At 49.9% G+C, this 19411-nt stretch overlaps 1 protein-coding gene across 1 annotated transcript; it reads right to left on the bottom strand.

Moving 5' to 3' along the window:
* Nucleotides 1–314: 314 nt before the first annotated feature.
* Nucleotides 315–5975, bottom strand: HOXA13 (homeobox A13). The gene is made up of 2 exons (XM_032643500.1): nucleotides 5052–5975; nucleotides 315–4341 (listed from the first exon to the last, which is right to left on the bottom strand). Exons 1-2 carry the CDS (start codon nucleotides 5965–5967, stop codon nucleotides 4097–4099), a joined length of 1161 nt encoding a protein of 386 aa, XP_032499391.1. The 5' UTR covers nucleotides 5968–5975; the 3' UTR covers nucleotides 315–4096.
* Nucleotides 5976–19411: the final 13436 nt, after the last annotated feature.

Below are 19411 nucleotides of genomic sequence, written 5' to 3'. Positions count from 1 at the left end.
AAAGAATAATTTTCTCCCCCTTTCTTTAAAAAGTTGTTTTCTGTTTTCAAAAAAACACAACAACAACTTAAATGGATGGCTTAAGCTCTGTATCAGGCATAAATAGTTGTGAAATGCAAAGTGGCGTTTTACAATCATCCACTTAAAATACCTCAATAAATCTGACAGTATTAAGAGCAGATGGAAAAATTAGATTTTTTAAAGTCCCATATTTACAATTTTTAAAAAATGGTCACATGACAGGCCATTACAGGATTAAAAATCATTGCTAATTTAATAGACGGAAACGGTGTCTAGTTGTTTCCATATTACAATTTCTTATTCTGAAAGTGTGTCCCTTTTAGGAAAAAAAAAATACTTGAATCAGCTATTCAACAACACTATCCCAGTGTTTGGTGTTATTATTCCTACATAGTGGCTGGCATCCTCCTGGATGTCTTTTTTCTAAAGGTTCAGATTAATTGCTATTTGGGTATTGGGGAGCCATCATAATCCATGCTTACTTCAGGTTATCTGGTAGATCCATGGGAACTTTAAGTAAGAGGTAAGATCAACATTATCAACATCTGTTTCAGAACAGGCAGAAGAAAGCTCTGAAATATCTTCTGTCATTAGTTTCAAAAGCTGAAGGGAGGAAAAAAAAGAAAACTACTACTTTACCCAGAGTTCCTGCAGTGGCGATGGCTTGTGAAAGGGGTGGTATTCCGACTGTAGAGCTGCTGTTGGCCTCCTTCCTAGGCCTGAAGCTCAGAATATTTCTTACATCTAAAGAAAAATATCCCCCAGTCAACAGAAGAGTCCCCTTTGGAGCTGTTCGTAAACACACAGTTTGATCCAGCTTTGAGAGGGATTTTCCACCAAACACTTTGGGAGAAAGCTGTTATTTTGGCTTGATGGCAGCTCATTTAGAAACGGAGTGCTGTGGAACAAGATGTGGGGAGGTTGATCTGAAGCATCATTTTCATTTGCTCCCACAAGTGGAGTGAAAATCCTAGGGGCAGCAAAATTTGATTGCACTTCACAAGACCATTCCATGCGTACATTTCAAGACCATGCTGTTTTTGAGACAGCTTTAGAGATTCTTTCTGTAATTCTCCATCAATAAAGGAGTTTTAAGTCTTCAGGTTGGAGAGGTTTCCGTCAGCCAGGTTTGGAACCAACCAATATTATCTTCCATAAAATGATGAATACGTTTACTCAGTTCACAATTACTTGCCTCTAACATAAAGATAAAATTAACCTCATCTTGAAATTCTGCACCCTAAGGATCCTGGTTCCACCAACATTTCAATACATATTTGCGTAGCATGTTTCTGACAAAACACATCACCTTATGTTTATATTAAACATATAAACATACATATGTGTTAGTTACGACTCTAAACACATCTGATGTATTGTTTGCGGTCAATAAGTAGTAGAGATGATTGTTATTACCAGTATAGTTTTGATGGTGGTTGTTAATATTAAATGTATATATTTCTTCCATAAATCAAATGGCAGCTTAGAAAACATCAGTATAAGATTGCACACCACCCAGACGCAGCACTCAGCTCTGAGCTATCCAGGATAACTCTCCTTCTGCATCCGTATTATGGTCATTTTGTAGATATGAGATCTTTAAGCTCTCCATACTGACCTCTTAAGAGGTGAGTTTCTTTGAATTTCTGAAATGTAACTCTAGAGCTCTAGAGTTAGAAAGGCATCTGAAACTTTTTATTTACCGTATAGATTCCCCTACAGCTCTAATTAGGATGGTAGACCACCTTAGAGGGTGAGGGCCAAGAAAGAATGGTTATTTAAGAACACCTCTTAGACTGTAACAAAAATGTACAGCTTAAAAGCAGATCTGCAGAAATCCGATGCAGAGCAAGCCACTGTGAATACAAATCAAACTTGGCCATTAAAGAAAAGGAGCAAAACTTCACCAGGTACATTTTGTACCTGAACTCTTGAAAATCACCTTAAATTATATCATCCTGGGTCATCAGTAATTAATGATACTATATCTGTACAGATTCTACAAATACATATACAAGCACACACAAGCACTGATATGCAAATGCATACACGTATACACATATGATATATATTCACATATATACAGGCACATGTATAACTTACATATATTCAAATTTGCTCCATCTGGAGCCAAAGAAATGAGTACTAAATCTCTAAAACAAGGAGTCAAGGAAGTAAGACTTTTGATTCCCTTGAAGCTGAAGAATTACAAGGAAGCTTGTCAACGCGAGGTGGCGCCCTTGATCTACTAATCCAGCCGAGGCCAATTCATGAGCTGTCAAAAGTCAAGGTCACAAATTGTCTTTTTTCATCAAGGTCAAGGTTTAAGGCCTTTCCTAGTCCTGTCATTTCAACAAATATCAAAACCTGCCCTCTCAGACACATGCAGACCCAACAGCAGACTTTAAAATACGACAGCCTGGGCATCGCTGATACTAAACAACTGGTTTTCATTTTCCACAGGGAGCCTGGGAATTTATATTATCTCTTCCTCCTTTCTTTTCTCTCCCTTTTAGAATACCTGACACTTTAACCTTCTTGAAGCACTTATCTAAATTTTTAGGATTTTAGTTGTGAGGGATTTCTCCTTTTGCTTGAAAAATTTGTAGCCAAAAACCAAAACTGAATAATAATAGAAAAGAATGGTCCTTGGTTTGTATAGGACAAACCTGCTCCTTTTCTTTCTGTGCAGTGCATGTTTAGCATAGGAAAACAACGAGTATTTCCTTCAGATTTTAATGGCAGTGACTATTTTATTAACATAATTAATACCACTATATCAACTATCTACAGGTCTAAGTTGTTTCTTTTTTACTATTATTTTTAGTAGAAATATTTGAAAAGCAGGTGCACAAATACATTTTCACAGTGTGCTGAATGTCTTTATTTACAAGATAGCATTTCATAGTGAATATGAACAAGATGAATGTGCTGGTTGAAATAACTGCTTGATTAAAGATGTGCTGTGAAGATGAATTCCTAAACTTTCTAATGCAGTCTCATAACACAATAGACAAGGAAAAAATACTAATCCCTTAATAGATCAAAATATAGAAAGTAAACATCTAACTGTCACAGGGGAATGGATTTCCATTCTGACTTTTCTAAAAAATAAAAAAGGAAAATTATTTCTCCAGCAATATGTTTATTAAGTATCGGGAAATATCAATTTAAATGAAAAATTGTGTTCAAACCAAAGGCCACCATGTTAGGGTAGGACCCCTCAGGAGATCTGACACAAAGTGAATTCTGTGAATTATCTGATGCTTTAAATATTTTTTAAAGCTATCAAATCCTTTGAAAAGTAGATTATATTGGGGCGGAAAATATTGTCCAAATGCCACAAAAAATCTTGTCGTAAGCAAGTAAAAATTATTATCAGAAGGACATTCCCAACCTGGGGTTCCCCTGTAGCCTCAAAGGCTCACTCAGCTGGTTGTATTTACTACCAAGACAAATGATCCTCGGAAGAGCTTTCTCTCCCTTTGCCCCTTCATAGTAAATAGTCCAAGATCATTATTTCAGTACCTTCTTCTCCTTTCCTTTCTAAATCTATACATGACATGTTTTGCAGAATATACAACAATGGTAGGAATTTCACTAAGATTTACCTGAGCAGTCACTTAACATGCAAAGGGGATTGTGATGGTGACCCAAGGACAAGCATACGTTTACAACAGCCTCTTGCATTTGTAACCAACTTTCGGATTATTATCATATAACATAGTGTCCTAAAATATAACGGTCACATAAATACTTACAAGATTTCAGTAAATGTGTAACTTATCTGAAATTGCGTATTTCGGGGTTGATGTTTGACTCTAGAGTTTTTCATTTAATGGTCTGGTGGGGTTGGCGGGAGAACTGGCAGTCTTTACCATTTCTTAAAGTAAAGTTTTAAAAGAGTTGTAGATTCCACAGGAGAAAAAGATCCCCCTTAGGAAAGCAAAATGCCAGTATCTCTCTTTCTCTTTCCCATTCTTCAATTATTATTAGCATTATAATCATTATCTGGACAAAGCAACGAGTTCTGAAGCATTTCTTCAAGTTGCCCTCTAGCTCCACTTTTAATCCATTAACTAGTGGTCTTCAGTTTGTTGATAACTTTTTTCTCTTTGACCCTCCTGTTCTGGAACCAGATTGTAACCTGCCGCTCGGAGAGATTCGTGGTGGCTGATATCCGCCTCCGTTTGTCCTTGGTAATGAATTTGTTTGTAGCGTATTCCCGTTCGAGTTCTTTTAATTGCACCTTGGTGTAAGGGACGCGCTTCTTTCTCCCCCTCCTGTAGGAGCTGGCGTCTGAGGGATGAGAGACCACATCTGGAAAATAGGGAAGGCAAGTTACAGAAGGGTCAGATCCAGGCCAGGACACAGGCAACAGCTCTATCTGAGACACCGCCTTGCAGTGCCCGGCTGCCCTTTGCCATGCTGTACAATCCAGCCTTTCTGCCAAAATCTGGAGGGCCAGTGGGGAGGGTGGTTAGCTCTGCACTGAAATGAAATCGCCCAGGGATCCAATGACCACCCCAGCCCAGGCCACTCTGCCCACACAGCAGCGGGCTTTGCTTGATCTCCTGGCCCAAACGTTAGCACCAGGCTCAGGGGACAACACTTCTACGCCCAGATTCCTCGCTGTATCCCCAAAGCCCCAACACTTGATGTTTCTACACTGCAGGATTTTTGAGAGAACGAATACGGGCAATTTGGTGAACCATTTCCAGGTCAATTTCCCATCCTTACTTAAGTCGATGTCAAGGGCTGGCGAGGGCGGGGCGCAGAGGGAGAAGGAAGCCAGCTAGGGTCCCCACAAGCTTCTTCTCAGCTATCCCTCACCCAGGGAGAGCCAGGACCAGCCCAACTCAAGAGCAGTGCGGGCAGGGCAGGCCAGCCGGGATCGGGCTCCCAGGGGTGCAGCACCACTAGGACAGGCCAGGGAGAGAGCAGAGGGGCACGAGGGTGACCCAGGAGCGAGCGGAGGAGAAGCTGGAGCAGAACCGGAGGACCGGGACTGAGAAAGGGGCGCCATTTACCGGGCAGAGTGGACTTCCAGAGGTGGGGAGGCTGTGCCTGCTCTTTGGGGCAGTACATTTGGCCGTTCCAGCCGTTGGGCAGCGCCCAGGGCTGGTAGCTTTCCATGGGAAGACCCAGGGGCTCGTGGCGCGACTCTCCGGGGCCCCCGAGGCCGGGTACCACCGGCATATCCAGGTAGCCAGGCACGGGCTGATGGTGGTGGTAAGGCCCGGGCGCATAGCCCTGGTGGTAGAAGGCGAACTCCTTAGCGCGTGAGCTGAACTCCTCGGCCGCGGGGCCAGCGGTGTCCATGTACTTGTCCGCGAAGGCAGCGGCGGCGGCCGAGGCTGGCTGCGCGCACGACTTGATGGCGTTGGGGTGCGGGCCCATGCGGGCGCAAGGGTAGTAGCCGCTGCCGAAATAGCCGTAGGGCAGCGCTGCGGGCCCCGACGAGCTCTGCGCCGCCGCCGAGCAGGGACTGCACTGCTTGGCGGCCTCGGCGCCCGCTGGGCCCGCGGGGCCCGGTCCTCCCGAGGACGACGCCGCCGCCGCCGCTGCTGCAGCTGCGGCGGCGGCGGCAGCGGCGGCGGCGGCCGACGGGGGCGCCTCCCCGGGCGCGCTGCTGTAGGCGGCCGCGGCGCCGGGCGCCAGGGGCGCCGGATGCGCCATCAGGTTGCGGCACTGGTTGGCTGCGGCCGCCGCGGCCGCCGCAGCCGCCGCCGCCACCGAGAAGTTGCCCCCCGCGGCCGCAGCCGCCGGGTGGGGGAAGCCCCCGCCCCCGGCCCCAGCCGCAGCCGCCGCTGCCGCCGCCGCCGCCGCCGCCGCCCCTTCCATGTTCTTGTTGAGCTCGTCGGCCACCAGGCCGCCGCCGTTGTCGTAGAGAAACATGACGGTGGGCTCGATCCAGCGGGGGTGGAGGAGCACGGAGGCTGTCATAGCACGAGCCGCATGGAGAAGACCCCAGTGGCGCTGTTTTAAAAAGCCCCCAAGAAGTGAAGAGCGCGCGGCGCGGGGCCGGGGCCAGAGCGAGGGGGGCGGATCGCGCCCCGCGGGGTCGCGCCAGGCGGCCGCCCATTGGCCCGGGCCCCCCCCTTCCCGCTCCGCCCATGGCGTATGCAAAGCGGGCGGCTCCAACCCGGGCTCTGCTCTGTACACCCGCCGTCCCTGCCGCCGCCCGCGAGGTCCCCAGCGCCAGCGCCCGCTGCGCGGCCGCGCACCATTCACCCAAGGGAGAGGCGGGGGGTGCGGAAGGGTAGGGGCGGAGGACAGGGCGGGCGAGACCGGGAGGGAAGAGCGACCTCCTCGCAGCTCCCCTTCCCTTCCCCTCTCCCAGTGAGGCTCGGAGCAGCGTAAGGCGGGGAGGGTATGGGGCGAGATGTTGGGTTGCGACCTGAGGCGGTGGGAACAGGTCAGGTAAATCTGCGGACGGCTGGGGACGGTAAAGTAGCGAGGCGTAGACCAGGCTGGGTGTTTCTTGGGGCCTCCGGCGCTGTTTTCTTTCCAGGTATCCGCGCCTCTTTCTGCAGCGAGACACCAGCACGGACACTTGCGCTTTCGGCTTCGACAGCGTCGCGATTTGGCTCTCTTTCCGGGGGAACCGTGGCGGGGCGTTTGTGGATGCGCCTGGCTTATGGGTCCCAGGACATCCCACTGGAAAACTTGGACTACATATAGAAGCTTCCTCCCCTTCTTTGTCCACAGTGTTGGTGGGCAATCTCCTACACTCGTATTTAGGCCCATATGCTCAGAACGACCCATCACACCCACACGGACACACGCACACACACACAAACCCAAGTGTGCTCTGATCACACACTCACACTTTTATATACAGACTGTTCCTCACTTTGTCCCAGTAACAACTCTTCCTCCCCCAGAGACTTTGAGATGGAGAGAGCGATCTTTGTACACCGTTATTCAGTGGTCCCACATCTCCAGCCAGGCTGGCCTGTCTTGGAAGGTTAAGAGGAACAGGCCCCAGCTGGGTGCTGAGCTGGGACTCGAGCCCCCCTTCTGGGGCTTTAATGAGGCTTCACAGAGCCTGGGCCGGAGCTGACTCTCCAGGCACCTGGGCACTCTATTGCACTCCGTTTGGGGACAGGAGAAAGGGACTCTTTGGGGCCACTTCACACCTCCCCCCCCCCCAAGTAGGACTGGGGAGAGCACTGTCTCCAGCCTGCAGCGGGTGCCCGGTCCTCCTCTGGCCATGAACCAGCTCGAGAAGCTTTTTTTCCTCTGTGCCTGGGAAATGCGACCCTTTCCTGAGAGCACAGTGGGGTGTTGGTGCTGGAAGAGGCAAGCAGCTGCCATATTTTGGAGAGGGATTCTGGGGGTCCTGTCGCTTTCGGTCACATACTTTCACCTCCGATTGTGGATGCTGTGAGCTGGTCAGATGCCCAGAAAGGGAACATGCATTCAAAGTGAACATGAGTGCATTCCACCAGAGCATCAGAGTTTGGAAGAGTGCTGGACTCCCTTCCATCCCGGGCAGACTGGTGAGCAGCCAGGCTTGGACCTGTCTTCTGTCTCAGCTTGCAGACTCAGCCCTCTGATCAGGGCACTGCGAATATCCCCACCCCTTACCCCCACCCTGGTCTGCTCTCTAAATTTCCTGGTCTTCCCAAAGTGTCCGGACCAACGAGGCTGGGCTCCGGCTTTTATCCACCCTAATCCCAGGTTTGCCCGGACAAATGTAAGTGTTGCCCAATAAATCCTTCCATGACCCGCCCCCCCCCACCACCATACACATACCCAGTGTGCCCTTTCCCTCCTGCCTTTTTAGTAGCTCCGGGTAAATATTGATTTGCCCCCAGTTTACCTCCTCCCTGACTGACCATTTGCAGACTAAAGAACCAGCCTCTGTAGGGACCTGATTTTTGTGTTACTTTCCGGCCCGTTCGCCCCCCTTCCTTCCTCCAAGTGGCATTGTAAAACTCATGATGACAAAGAGACAGGGTAGGGTTTGAGGCCCCAGTTCCTGAGGACTTAAGGGCTGTTTTACATACAGGTCAGACACGGCTGGAGGCCAAGGTCAAGTTGAAAGTTGCAGTCTAGCCATCTTGAGAACTGCCATGCAAGCCTGGAGACCCAGGCAGCTCCTAAAGGCCCACTGCCCACCTCCCCTCACTCTTGATTCCCTTTTCCTTTAGAATTCCTCCTGTTTCTGGCTCTGTTTGGTTACCCAGCAATTTTTGCTGCCTTTGTGGAGTTTTTGGGGCGGTGTTTACAGACTCTTCTTCTCTGCCTCCGCCCTGCTCTTGGCCCAGGCTTCGTTCCTCTTCTGTTTTCCAGCCAGACCCGGAAAAACGAAAACACAGCTTGGGGAGCCCCCACCAGCCAGCGCCTGTGCCAGCTCACCTCTGGCCATGGTGCAGCTGCCTCCCGGTGCACACCGCGGCCAAGGCCAGCTCCACATTCCTCCCTCACTCTCCCCATTTCACCGGAGACCGAGCCCTGCACGCAGAGGAAGGGCCCCAGCTCCACAGATTGCCAGAGCCAGCTAGGTCCCTCCTCACCAAAAATGGTGAGACAAGATTTCATCTTGTCTGCTGAGGAGCCCCAAGAAGGTTTGTCTGGGAGGGACGGCACTGGGGGGAAGGCTTTGGATTGCATCTCGAATTAAGCTTTGCTTCCTAAACTCGGTAACCCCGCAAAGGAAGGGCTTCAGGCCCGAATTATTTATTGAGCTTTGTGGTGGATCTTTCGTGATCAAGTTATTGGGATATTTTCTTAGTTCCGAATATCTCTCTATCAAATTTTAAAAACTCTCGAGATGTGATTACTTAGAGGGAGGCAGCCCTGCTTGTTCCCTTATTGTCTTGGATCTCAATATACACAAAGTGATTTTTCTACCAGGCAAGTTAGTGGTGTCCTGGTGTGCCTTCACTGTTTTTAAAAGTCTGCGGGTCCCTTTAGATATTGAGTAGTAGCCACCAGTGGGGATGGTTTATAGAATTTGAATGAACTCCATGAATAATTCTGGGTTTCTAGAATTTCTCCTTACTTTGAAGTAAACCTCTTTCTCTCCCCTTCTTGTCCATTGCTGAGAGACCCAAGAGATCCACCGTAGGTTCCCAATATTGTTTCTTAGCCTCTTAGCCCTCCAGGCAGCCACCAAACCTGCTTGCTGTGGAAAAAGAAAGGTTGGAAGGCAGTGAAGAACTGGAGAGTGCTCTGGGAAGCAAGCACAGACTCTCCCAGTGTTCTTCCTCTTTTCCCAAGGCAAGGTCAAGACTCACTTGCCTGGCAGCTGGTTGGTTCTCATCCTCTGAGCTGTCCCTCTGCTTTTTTGTCTACCAGGCTCAGGAATTCCTATGGGATTGCAGGGAGATGCCTCAACTTGAATCCCGGCAATGACAATTTTATCCTCAGACCCTTTGTAGGCTTTGCTGGGAAGCCATGGCACTCATTGGGATCTGTGGGTGGCAGTGGCCCCTTGAACAAGAGAGTGGCAGGAGTGGAGGTGGACTTTGTCCAGCGCTCCCTGATTTCCTTTAGAGGAGCCCCGAGTGGGCAGCACAGCAAGATTGGAGGGCAGCAGCTTTTGTTCCAGGAGCCGCCAGATCCTCTCTCTTGCCAGTGCCTTGGCAGGCATAGCTTCCGACCTCCTAGGGCAGGCTGGGGTGCCCTGAGGGACTTTGGTTGCTCTGGAGCTGAAGAAAGATACTGTGGCTGGGTTTTTTTGGGAGGGGGGTTGGGGACTCGCTGCCAGCCTGAGCTATGAGGCCCTGGGTTCCCAGGGTTGGAAGAGAAAAGGACAAAGGGAAACCGGGTTTTAATCGAGTTTGATTTTCACTAGCAAATGAAATTTACCTGCTCTCACTTTAACTTGGAGGAGGCTGTCAGCACTGCTCTCTGGCACTATTTCTCTGCATCCATCCAGCATTAGGATAAACATTCCTTGGTTGGTTTTAAAGACACTTTGTATTTCAGGATATTCATGTGTTTCTAATGTATCCAAGCAGCTTTACGAGCTGCATTTGCAGAACATCTTAACCCTCTCTCTCCCATTGCAGGAGGGGTAGGGGCTCAGAGATAATGGCAAAGGAAGAAAGATCCAGACGGGGAAATGGCTGAGGAGCTGAGGCTAGCTAAGAGAGAAAGAAAGAGAGAAAGGGGGCAACACCAGAACATGATAACACTTCCAAAACTGTAGTCAACCAGACTGTTTGGGACAGATGCAGTTGAGGGACAGCTTTGTCCATGGTGGGCTTTATGAGTTTCCCCACCAGGGTGGAAACTGTACTCTTTCTTAAGGAGAAAGGGTAGGTTCTGAAGAAATTTGGGCCAGCACTGGCCAGTAGGCAGAGAAATGGCACATCCTGAATCACTTGCTGAAGCTTTTGTTCTAGATTTTTCTTTTCTTTCTTTCTTTCATTTTTTTTCTTTTCTTTTTTCTTTCTCTCTTTCTTTTTTTTTTTTTTTTTTTTTTTTTTTTTTGCCATTTGAAGGCAACACAAGGCCCAAGGCTGTAGGGACAGTTTTGGACTGTGAGAAGTCACTTGGCACTGTGGTGACCGAACGCTAACATGGTGAAAATGGGAGGATGTGCAAGATGCAGGAAGATCCACGAAGACCCCCACTTTGCCTTGAAAGATGCCCTCATCCTGTGGATTTTGAGGACAGTGAATTTTTGGAGGAGCAGCTGTCCCTCTGCCTGGTGTGTTCCTCCTGGTACCAGGCCTTCAAGGCCACCAGTGCACAGAGCCCCAGAAAGGGCCCCACTTCCAGCCCTGCCCTGTGGTATTTCTCACAGAAAGTCCTTGAGCAGGAATAGGGGCGTCTCCCCTTTTAGAACAACCAGGCTCAGGTCCCAGGCTCCCTTGAGGAGCAAGCCCTTCTGCACAGTGCCAGCCAGCGGTGCCCAGACTCCGCAAGCTTGGCACAAACTTGGAGTGAAGGGTGCGTTCCCACCTCTGAGACCAGCGGCCCTCCGGCTCAGGGAGGCCTGGGTGATTCCCCCAGTGGCGGCGGAGGCAGTGATGGTGAGGGGAGTGCTGCCTGCCCCGACGGTGCTGCCGCTGCTCTGCTGTTAACAGGACCTGGAAACTCAGCCTCCACTTAAAGGACGGGAGCCTGAGTTAGAAGCAGAGGGAACTCAGAGAAGCGCTCCTCAGAGGCAGGAAGCGCCTTCTCGAAGTCCTCAGTGGGCCGGGCAGGGTACCAGTCCACAGGACTGCGGGGCCCATGCCACCCAGGGGGTGAGCTCCCCGTCACTCTGCCGGGGTGCCGGGAGAGCGCAGGAAGGCCGAGGAATTCTGGGAGGCTGCGGTGTGAAAAGGGCGAGAGATCTCTGTGTGAAAAGGGCAAGAGATCTCTGTCCCGACGCTGTCTGTTTGTCCCTGCCACAACCCAAGAGGAGTCCCAACTGCCGGCCTCCACCCCCATCCTAGCTTGATGTTCGGGCCCGCAACAAAACAGGAAACCAGCTCTGGGGGCTGTGGATTCATTATGTCAACAAATACACCGAAGACATTCGAACATTTGAAGGAAATAGGGGGCTTGGACGTAAGCCTGGCCCCGCGGGAGCCCCCAGCTTTCTTGCCGAGAAACCGGTGCAGGCGGCCACGCGGCCTGGACCTGGGCCCGCGTGAGCCCGTCTCTCCCCAAAGGCTCCCACGTCCCTGACCCGGGTGGCAGATTCTTAATGCATAGAGCAGCTAAGGGAAGAAAACTCACCAGAGCAGCCACGAGAAAGGGGAACTCGGAACAGAGCACCGAGAGGTGTGATCAGACTTTTACGTGCAGGTTATATGCCCTAATCGTAACGATGTGGGTGCACACACAGATTCACGCATCAAATGAGCGCACACACCCAGTGAACGTGGACATCCAAAGTCCTGTGGGTGAAATACAGGCATCATACCAAGTCTTGAGGAAGAATAGTTCACCCTGTCGGACCAGTCTAGTGACATGTTTCGGGGTGGCTGGCGTCTCCCTACCCTTGCTGATTTTTCCAACCACTCACCGTTCCCTCCCCCGCGGTTTTGCAAATACACCTGTCCCCAGTGGAAGGCAAGCCCCCGATTGGCATTTACCTGGTTCGGGTGTTCTCCCCAGAAACTTTGGCTGGCTCTGGGGACCCGCGCTGAGCCGATCAGAAGCGCCGACGTTACTCGTGGCGCAGCTGCCGCTCCTTTGTCCCGCTCCTCTGGCCCCGTTCGCCCCAACGCTCAGGGAAACGAAGCAGCTCAATAAAAACTTTTGATATTAGTTTTTATGGGTATTTACACTCTGGTCAGAGGAGCTGAGTACGGAAGCTCCATTAATCAGCCCCCAACCTCGGGTTTGGATGCTCAGTTTATGGGTTGGGAAAGTGAGCTTGCCGGAAAGAAAGCATGGGGATGGCTGGCTGATTCCAGAGAAATGAAAAAGGGAGCAAGGTCGTTTACCGTTTTTGGAAAACGAAGATTAAAAGGGTAACTCCAGGTGCTACCTGACGGACTACGTTTTTATTTGACCCCCTGGCAGGGATAATTTTTCCACCTTTGCCTAGCGCAACATTTTTTTAAAAATCTTTTTATTATGGAACTTTCCAAACACACACAAAAGTACAACGGACCCCTATATACCCAACTCTTAGTTTCAACCATTATTATCATTTAGTCTTTCATGTTTCATCGTCCACTTCCACTCTTTTTTCCCCTGGAGTATTTTAAAGTAAATCCCAGACATCACATCATTCCACTTCCAACATAGGATTTTGAAGATAAATTCAAGGTTATGCAAAATTGCTCAATAAAATGAATCCTTCCTATGTCTGAGGGTAAGAGGTCTGTGTGTTTGAACTTGAATTCTTCTGATTACAATCTAGAAAGGACTTGAGGGTCCACCCAAGAGAAATCTGGACAAAAAAGGAGAGTGGCGTGTTGGGCATCTCATCTGAAATTTTATGTGTCTCTTCATCAAGAATACATATGTATGAGTGAGACACATGTTACCCTTTACCATGAACGTGTCATCCTTTAATTGAAGATTTCTACTGCTGCATCAGGATTTGGGAGGAGAGATGAAAACTATGCCTCAGTCCTTTCTATGTCCAAAATTGACATCTATTTCCCTCTTATTGGACAAATAATCATTTCCCATTTCAACACACCTCCTCCCCTTGTAGAAAGCACAGAGAGACTTCTAATGATTAATCTAGGAAGGGAAAGTTTGTTCTGGGTTGATATATCATTGCAGTAACCACAGTTTTCAAGAACAAATGCAATTCTATGTATTTAAAAAAACTCCTCAGCAGTAAAATATTTTTTAAAAAGAATTACTAAAGGTGTTGTGGCTTGCTCTGTTTTAATTCAGTGGTCTAATTGACAGTGAGTATGATCCTCCTCTGAGGCATGATTTAACCAAAGCCTTGGCAATTTTAGAAAGCAAAAAGGCAAAATAGCAAACCGTTGAATCTGACAAACTCTACACCAGCCAGCTGCTTAATAAATTCGAATCCCACTTGTCTGCGTGGATATTGGCCATCCTTTCTGTGGCAGAGTATTGGGTTATTTTGCATTTGGATTGTTTATGTCTCCTTAATTAATTTTTTTGAGGAGTTGTGAAATATCTGGGACACTTTGACCCCGGGATGCTTTTATGCTAATAATATATACTAAGATATATGCTAAAATCACTGCTCATCACAGTAGAAAAGAACTATTTGGCTAAACTCATAAGAGATGTGTAAATTAAGCAAAAGGAGAAATTACGTGCACAGATTTTATATAACTTTCTGACAACTCCAACTACACCCAGCAGAAGCCCCTGGAGACGTTGGCCTCGAGTCCCTCCCCTGCAGCCTATGGAACATCCGCGAGATCAGTCCCTACCAGGGATCTGCGCAGCTCCTTCAAGGGTCCCTGGTCTCCTGATTCTAAGATGGAGTTCACCACCACGGGTATTACGGTTTGGGTCAGGGTCACCGGTCGAGACTGCAGAAGTGGGAAGATTCGGAGGAAGAGGGAGAAGGGACGAGAGATACCGCAGCAAAGCTGGGAGACAAAGAGGAAAGGGGAGACGGGAGGGTGCAAAATAAAAAGGAAACCATAACTCCCATCAAAAAGTCAAGCCATGCAGCCCAAGTCAGGCCCGTGTTTTTAAAGCTCCACAGAAATCCATTCCCTGCGGAAGCCTGTTCTCCGAGGAAGCCTGGCTGGGCCCCCCACCCCCACCCCGCTGGGGTGGAGGGGACGCTTAGGCTGTAGGTCTCCCTGCGATTTCTTTAACGGCACAAAAATAATCTGAAGCTTGAAAAACCGATTGGAGTCCAGAGTTAAATGTGAGCATGAACTTCTGCCCATAGAGAGTGGGAGCAAGGAATTCTGGCTGGTATCCGCTGCCCCGGCATAGGTCTTGAGCCATACTTGGGACAACCCCTCGAGCCTGCTAGCAATTATGTGCTCTCAGCCACTTTTAAAAAGGCCATATTTCTTTACATTTCTAGGACCTAATGTGGGGTTATGTCAGGTCATGGGACCCTTGGCTGGTGCAAAGTAATTTGATGTCACTGAGAGCAAACAGGCTCATTTGTCACCCAGAGGAATAGACATCCCCACGGGCCTGAGCTGGGAGCAGAGAAGAGCGGGGCTGGCTGGGGCTGGGGGATCCAGCCATGGGTCCAGTGCTGGCTTAGCCAGGTGGGCTGGGAGGGGGCTTTCTGGGTTGTTCATGTAGGTGCAGGGGAGTGAGGAGTCAGCTCTGTTCCAAGCACACATATCAGCCCGTTGAGCTTGTGTGGGACCCAGATTGTTTCAGGCCCTTGCATCCCAAGTTCATTTTCAACAGGACCCAAGTCTCAGTTTTTCATTCCCTGAAGTTAAAGCTGGTTAAACCAGGAGCAGTCCTTTCCCCCTCACCCCACTCCACTCACTGCTGCTCTCATGGTCTGTATCGGACTCAATAAAACCGAAGGGAGTCTCTCTACCTGAGGAACGAGATTCACCCAGCTAAGAGGTATGAAGAGGAGAGGGCACAAGGCACCATACACCTTATACTCCTTTGGGGATGACTTCAGTGTTGACAGGGCTGGCTAACATCTTGGTGAAGGGCTTCAAATTGTTTGCCTACAATTGTCTTATCCACTGTTTCCAGTTCCTTTCATTTTGGGGGGAGTAGGATAACACAAAACAGAAGAACAGGATTCCCTGAGCCCTCCTTTGAGAATCAGGGAATGTTTAAGCCCTGGAGTATGGGTAGGTGTGGAGAAGGCAACTTGATGGACAAAAGGAGGAGGGCGGAGGCCACTTCTGACAGCCCTGGACTGAGCATAAGGTGGGAGTCCTCCTATCGAGGGCAACTCTCAGCAATCATCACTGTCCCCTGCAGGCCCCACCCCAGAGGGCCTGGAGGGTCTATCAGCGGGGCCGCAGCCCCACTCTTGGGGGCCCCGGTCATGGATCCATGAAGTCCTAGGATTCACACATTGCAATGTGGCACATACATATCCCTTGGCTTCCCGTATCATCAGAAGGCATCCCGGGGCTGCTCCTCGTCCCTGATAATTCTTAGATGATGTAGTGGCACAATCAATGGAACAAGAGGGAAAAGTTAGATCCAGCCAAAGTGGTCAGCCATGAGGGCCCGAGGAGAAGACCCTGCTTTAAACAGGTGAAGCCGGCCAAGAGAGAAGCTGCAACTGGCATCTCTGAGGCAGATGGGGAGGCCTGCAACAGAATCCACCTATCTTTCTGCCCACCTCCAGGTTAGGAAGAGGTGCTGGCGCAGCTGGGAGAGCTAATGTAAGAGACGGCGTTTCATGGCGGGGCCCGTTCTCCCAGGGTTGTGAAAGGCGCCCAGTCCTCCATAGAAATGAGACAGTCTGGGCAAGAGAAAGAAGACAGGGCAAGGTCCAATGGCTCTGCAACAGAGATGCAGTGAAAACACACCTGTGCACCCTGGGAAGCTGGGCTCCTACAGCTCTGCAGTGTGCCTGGCTAACACAACCCCACAGGTGGCGAGGGCTCAAAGCAGACCACTGGGTGGGATGGCCTTCAGGGCATTTGCCTCACCTGAATTCTGCAGCGATCTTTTGGTTCCCAGAGTCACTCGGTACCCTGGAGGAGAAACCACATATGTCGCTCCAGCACTCTACTGGCTCTGGGTTCAGGATTTCCAGGAAGAGTTGAACGGATATCCGAGGATCCTGGGCCCAAATGCCCTCTGTTGGCTGACCAGGACCCCAACCTGGAGAGAGGAAAGCCAATGAGAGCTAGACCTTTCCTCTCTGAGGTGGAAATACTGCCTCGGTCCTGAGTGGGATCCCTGCCCTGGCCCGGGAACATCGAGGCAGCCGCATGCTTCGAAGGGGCGGCCGGGGAGAAAGCGTCTTCTCTTTTAGGTCCTCCCACCCGCGCACAGTTTAGCGGCAGTCACGGTCGCGGCCGGCAGAGGCCGAGGATGATCTCAAGGCGCCGCTGCAGTTGCGACCTCTTCCCACTAGATGTCTTCCCAGTTAATCGGAATTGAAGGGCGTTGTCTGTTCCCGGTGCCCGAGACTCGATTTTCCCCGTTGCTTTTTGAAGTCTGGAGTTCCGCTGGGAAAGCAAACCTTTTTCTTTCTTTCTTATGGCCCCTGCCCCGCCCCGTGCTCCAAATTCTGGCTCTGGAAATCTATCAGTATTAAGCACCGGCTCCCTATGGGCCCGCTTCGGACCCGCTCAAGGCATTGGAATCTTTTTATGACCTTTGATGTGTTTAAATAACATGGCAAGGCTGAGTACACACCTCGGATTAAACTTTAATCGGCTGCAGTCAAGGTCGCCCAGGTGGTAAACGCGTTTCCTCCGACGTCTCCTGGCAGACACTGCGGGGTCCAAGGTCTGGGGCTGAGGCCCTCCCTCACTGTGCCCTCCTGCCTCTACCCAGGCCTGGGGAGAGGGGGCGGCCAGGGCCATCCCACTGTGCCCCAAGGAGTACTGAAGAAATGGGATCGGAGGCAGACACCCAGGGTGGGCTAATGACCCGAGCACAGTTTTTATAGCTACTAGACAGAAGAGTTAAATATTCCAAGAGGCACTTCCAGTTTCCCCTGACTCCAGAGAACAGTTGTAGGTCCAAAGTCATGGTCAGTGCCTTAATTGTCTCCCCCAGCATGGTTCTGGTCGCTCAAGGAGAGAGGGGTGTTGCTGGTAATGATGGATTGTGCAGCCAAGTTACTGATTGTTTTTAAGGTTGCCAAGCCCTTGAGAGGTACTTCTGGATCTAGAACCCAGGCCCTTCCCCCATGCCAGGCTACACAAAGTTAGCTTGAATGGTCAGCTGGATTGAGTCACCAGGGCTGAATATAACTTTCTGAACCAATATTCGTGTCATGGAGAATTGTCTTGGACAGTTATTTAGGGAAAAAAATCCAAGGCTAGAGCAGAATGTATATTGAAGGCTACCAGTGTGGTTTAAAAAAAAGGGGGTGAGTAATAAGGGCTGGAAGGATAGTCAAGCCACCAATAACAGTGGCTTCCTCTGGGGTGAACTGGGGGTCAGAGGGTCAGATGGAGAATTCACTATTTTTGTATTGTTTGTAATTTGCACAAATTTCATGTGCTAGCCAGTGGGATAGCACTTGTCAGGAAATAGGGTGCCCTGTTTATCTCATGGCCAAACATCATAGGAAATTCCCTCCACATATCAAACCAGATTTGGATTCAGAGGAGACATTGAAATAAGGCACCTCCAAACTTAGATCTCAGCCCTACAGGCATCCACTCAGATTCCCATCCCCTGGGAGAAGTTCTCAGGCTTTTCTCTGCTGGGCTTGCCCTGACCTGGAAGTGAACATGCCACCCCAGGATACAGAACCCCAGCTATTCACAGCAACAGGAGAACCCCACTGTCTCAAAACGAATTAAAGCCTTATCTTCAATTTTCCCCCAACTCATGAGTGCCTGAGGGTTTGTAGAAAAAGCCCCTCTATGCTCCTTCAGTTTCCAGCGCTCACAGCCTCTAACCATGGTGTGGATAGTAAATATCCTTTCTGTGTATATTTGGTTTGTCAATTTTTGTCTCTAAGGGTCAAGAAGCTCCACATACTTGACTGGGGTGTTGACTTCTTGAGTTAGAGACAATAATATTATCACTGACTAAAGTTAGTTTTAAAAGTGCTTCTTTGTGGAGCCTTTTGGGGGTTGGTAATGCTCTATATCTTGATCTGGGTAGTAGTTACACAAGTGTATACGCATATAAAAATTCAGTGAGCTGGGTGCTTAAGATTTTTATGCTTTGCTATATATGTAAGTTATATGGCAATAAAAAAATTTTTAAGTGCTTCCTTATAACAACCTGCAAAGTAGGTCCTGAGGTTATTATAATCATCTCCATTTTACAGACACTGCAACTAAGACTCAAGGGAAGCTAGAGCGTCCCTGGCCTCCGTGGGAGAAAATAACCACTCCCAGCTTCCTCCTCCCAATCCGGCTGCTTCAATAGGGAACTCTTTCTTTCCCAGCAGATTTCTCAGGTAACAGGAACCAGCCCAGTCTAAAGACGCCCTTCTCAGGGTGATTGTGAGGCAGGAATGTGATAGCCAGCTCCCTCTTCAAAATTTTTAGGCTTTGAGTAGGGAGAGGATGTGGAGGACAGTGCCCAGAGGCTGTAAGGCCTAGAGGGCCCCACTTGCGCCCCTCTAATGAGGAAAAGCGGCCTCTGGGGCTCGGAACCTATTTTCTTCTCCTTATTCCAGTCACCCATGCCCAGGCACCCTGCACCCTGCAGCAGAGCCTGCGTCCTGGGAGAACCCTCGTCCCGGGAGACGCCTCCAGAAGGCTGCACCCTCCCGCCTGTACCCCCCCCCCGCACCTTTTCTCAAAAGCACTAGAGGGGATGGCGTGGGGTGTTCTGAAATTACGGTGGCTGCAGCGAGATGGCCGAGGATAGAGAAAGCGGTTGTTGTTTATTCCAGGCACAGTCGCAAAAGGCTTCCAAAAATATCGAGCCGAGATATTTTATTGTTCAGCCTGTCTGCAGCCTGTAATTATGCGTTCAAGATGTTTAATGTGTGCAAATGCATTAGCCGCTTTCGCTGGTGAAAACCCTAGCTGGGGGCGGGGGAGAGGCAAGTCTGGAGATAATTATGTCGTACAGTCGCAAACAGTATTCTGCTCTTACTGTAAACGGCCCCGGCCACCTTTACGAGAAGCCAGGAAAACTTGGAGAGTGACTCGTCGCGTTTACGCGGGCAAACTGGTTTCTTCCTTTCGTTTTCTCCCGTATTGTTCGAAGTGTCTATTGGGCAGCGTCTGTGCCAGGTTCAGGGGCTCGCCAGAGAGAAGGCGCCGGCCGAGGAGAGCCCGGAGCGGCCGGCACGGGCGTGCGGAGTCCGCGGCCCTCGGAGGCCGGGCCTGGCGCGCGGGCCTGGCAGCGGGAGGCGGCTGGGCTAGTGGCCCGGAGCCCTGACGGC

The sequence above is a fragment of the Phocoena sinus genome, chromosome 9 (genome assembly GCF_008692025.1).
Source record: "Phocoena sinus isolate mPhoSin1 chromosome 9, mPhoSin1.pri, whole genome shotgun sequence".
In the NCBI taxonomy this organism is placed as follows: domain Eukaryota; kingdom Metazoa; phylum Chordata; class Mammalia; order Artiodactyla; family Phocoenidae; genus Phocoena; species Phocoena sinus.
This window is presented reverse-complemented; position numbering and strand designations above follow the sequence as displayed.

What these genes read in the sequence shown, in the direction of transcription:
- HOXA13 (XM_032643500.1), bottom strand. Translation starts at nt 5,967, where the DNA reads ATGACAGCCTCCGTGCTCCTCCACCCCCGCTGGATCGAGCCCACCGTC. An exon ending in CTGGAAGTCCACTCTGCCCG is followed by an intron (nt 4,342 to 5,051) that starts GTAAATGGCGCC and finishes CCTATTTTCCAG; the next exon opens with ATGTGGTCTCTCATCCCTCA.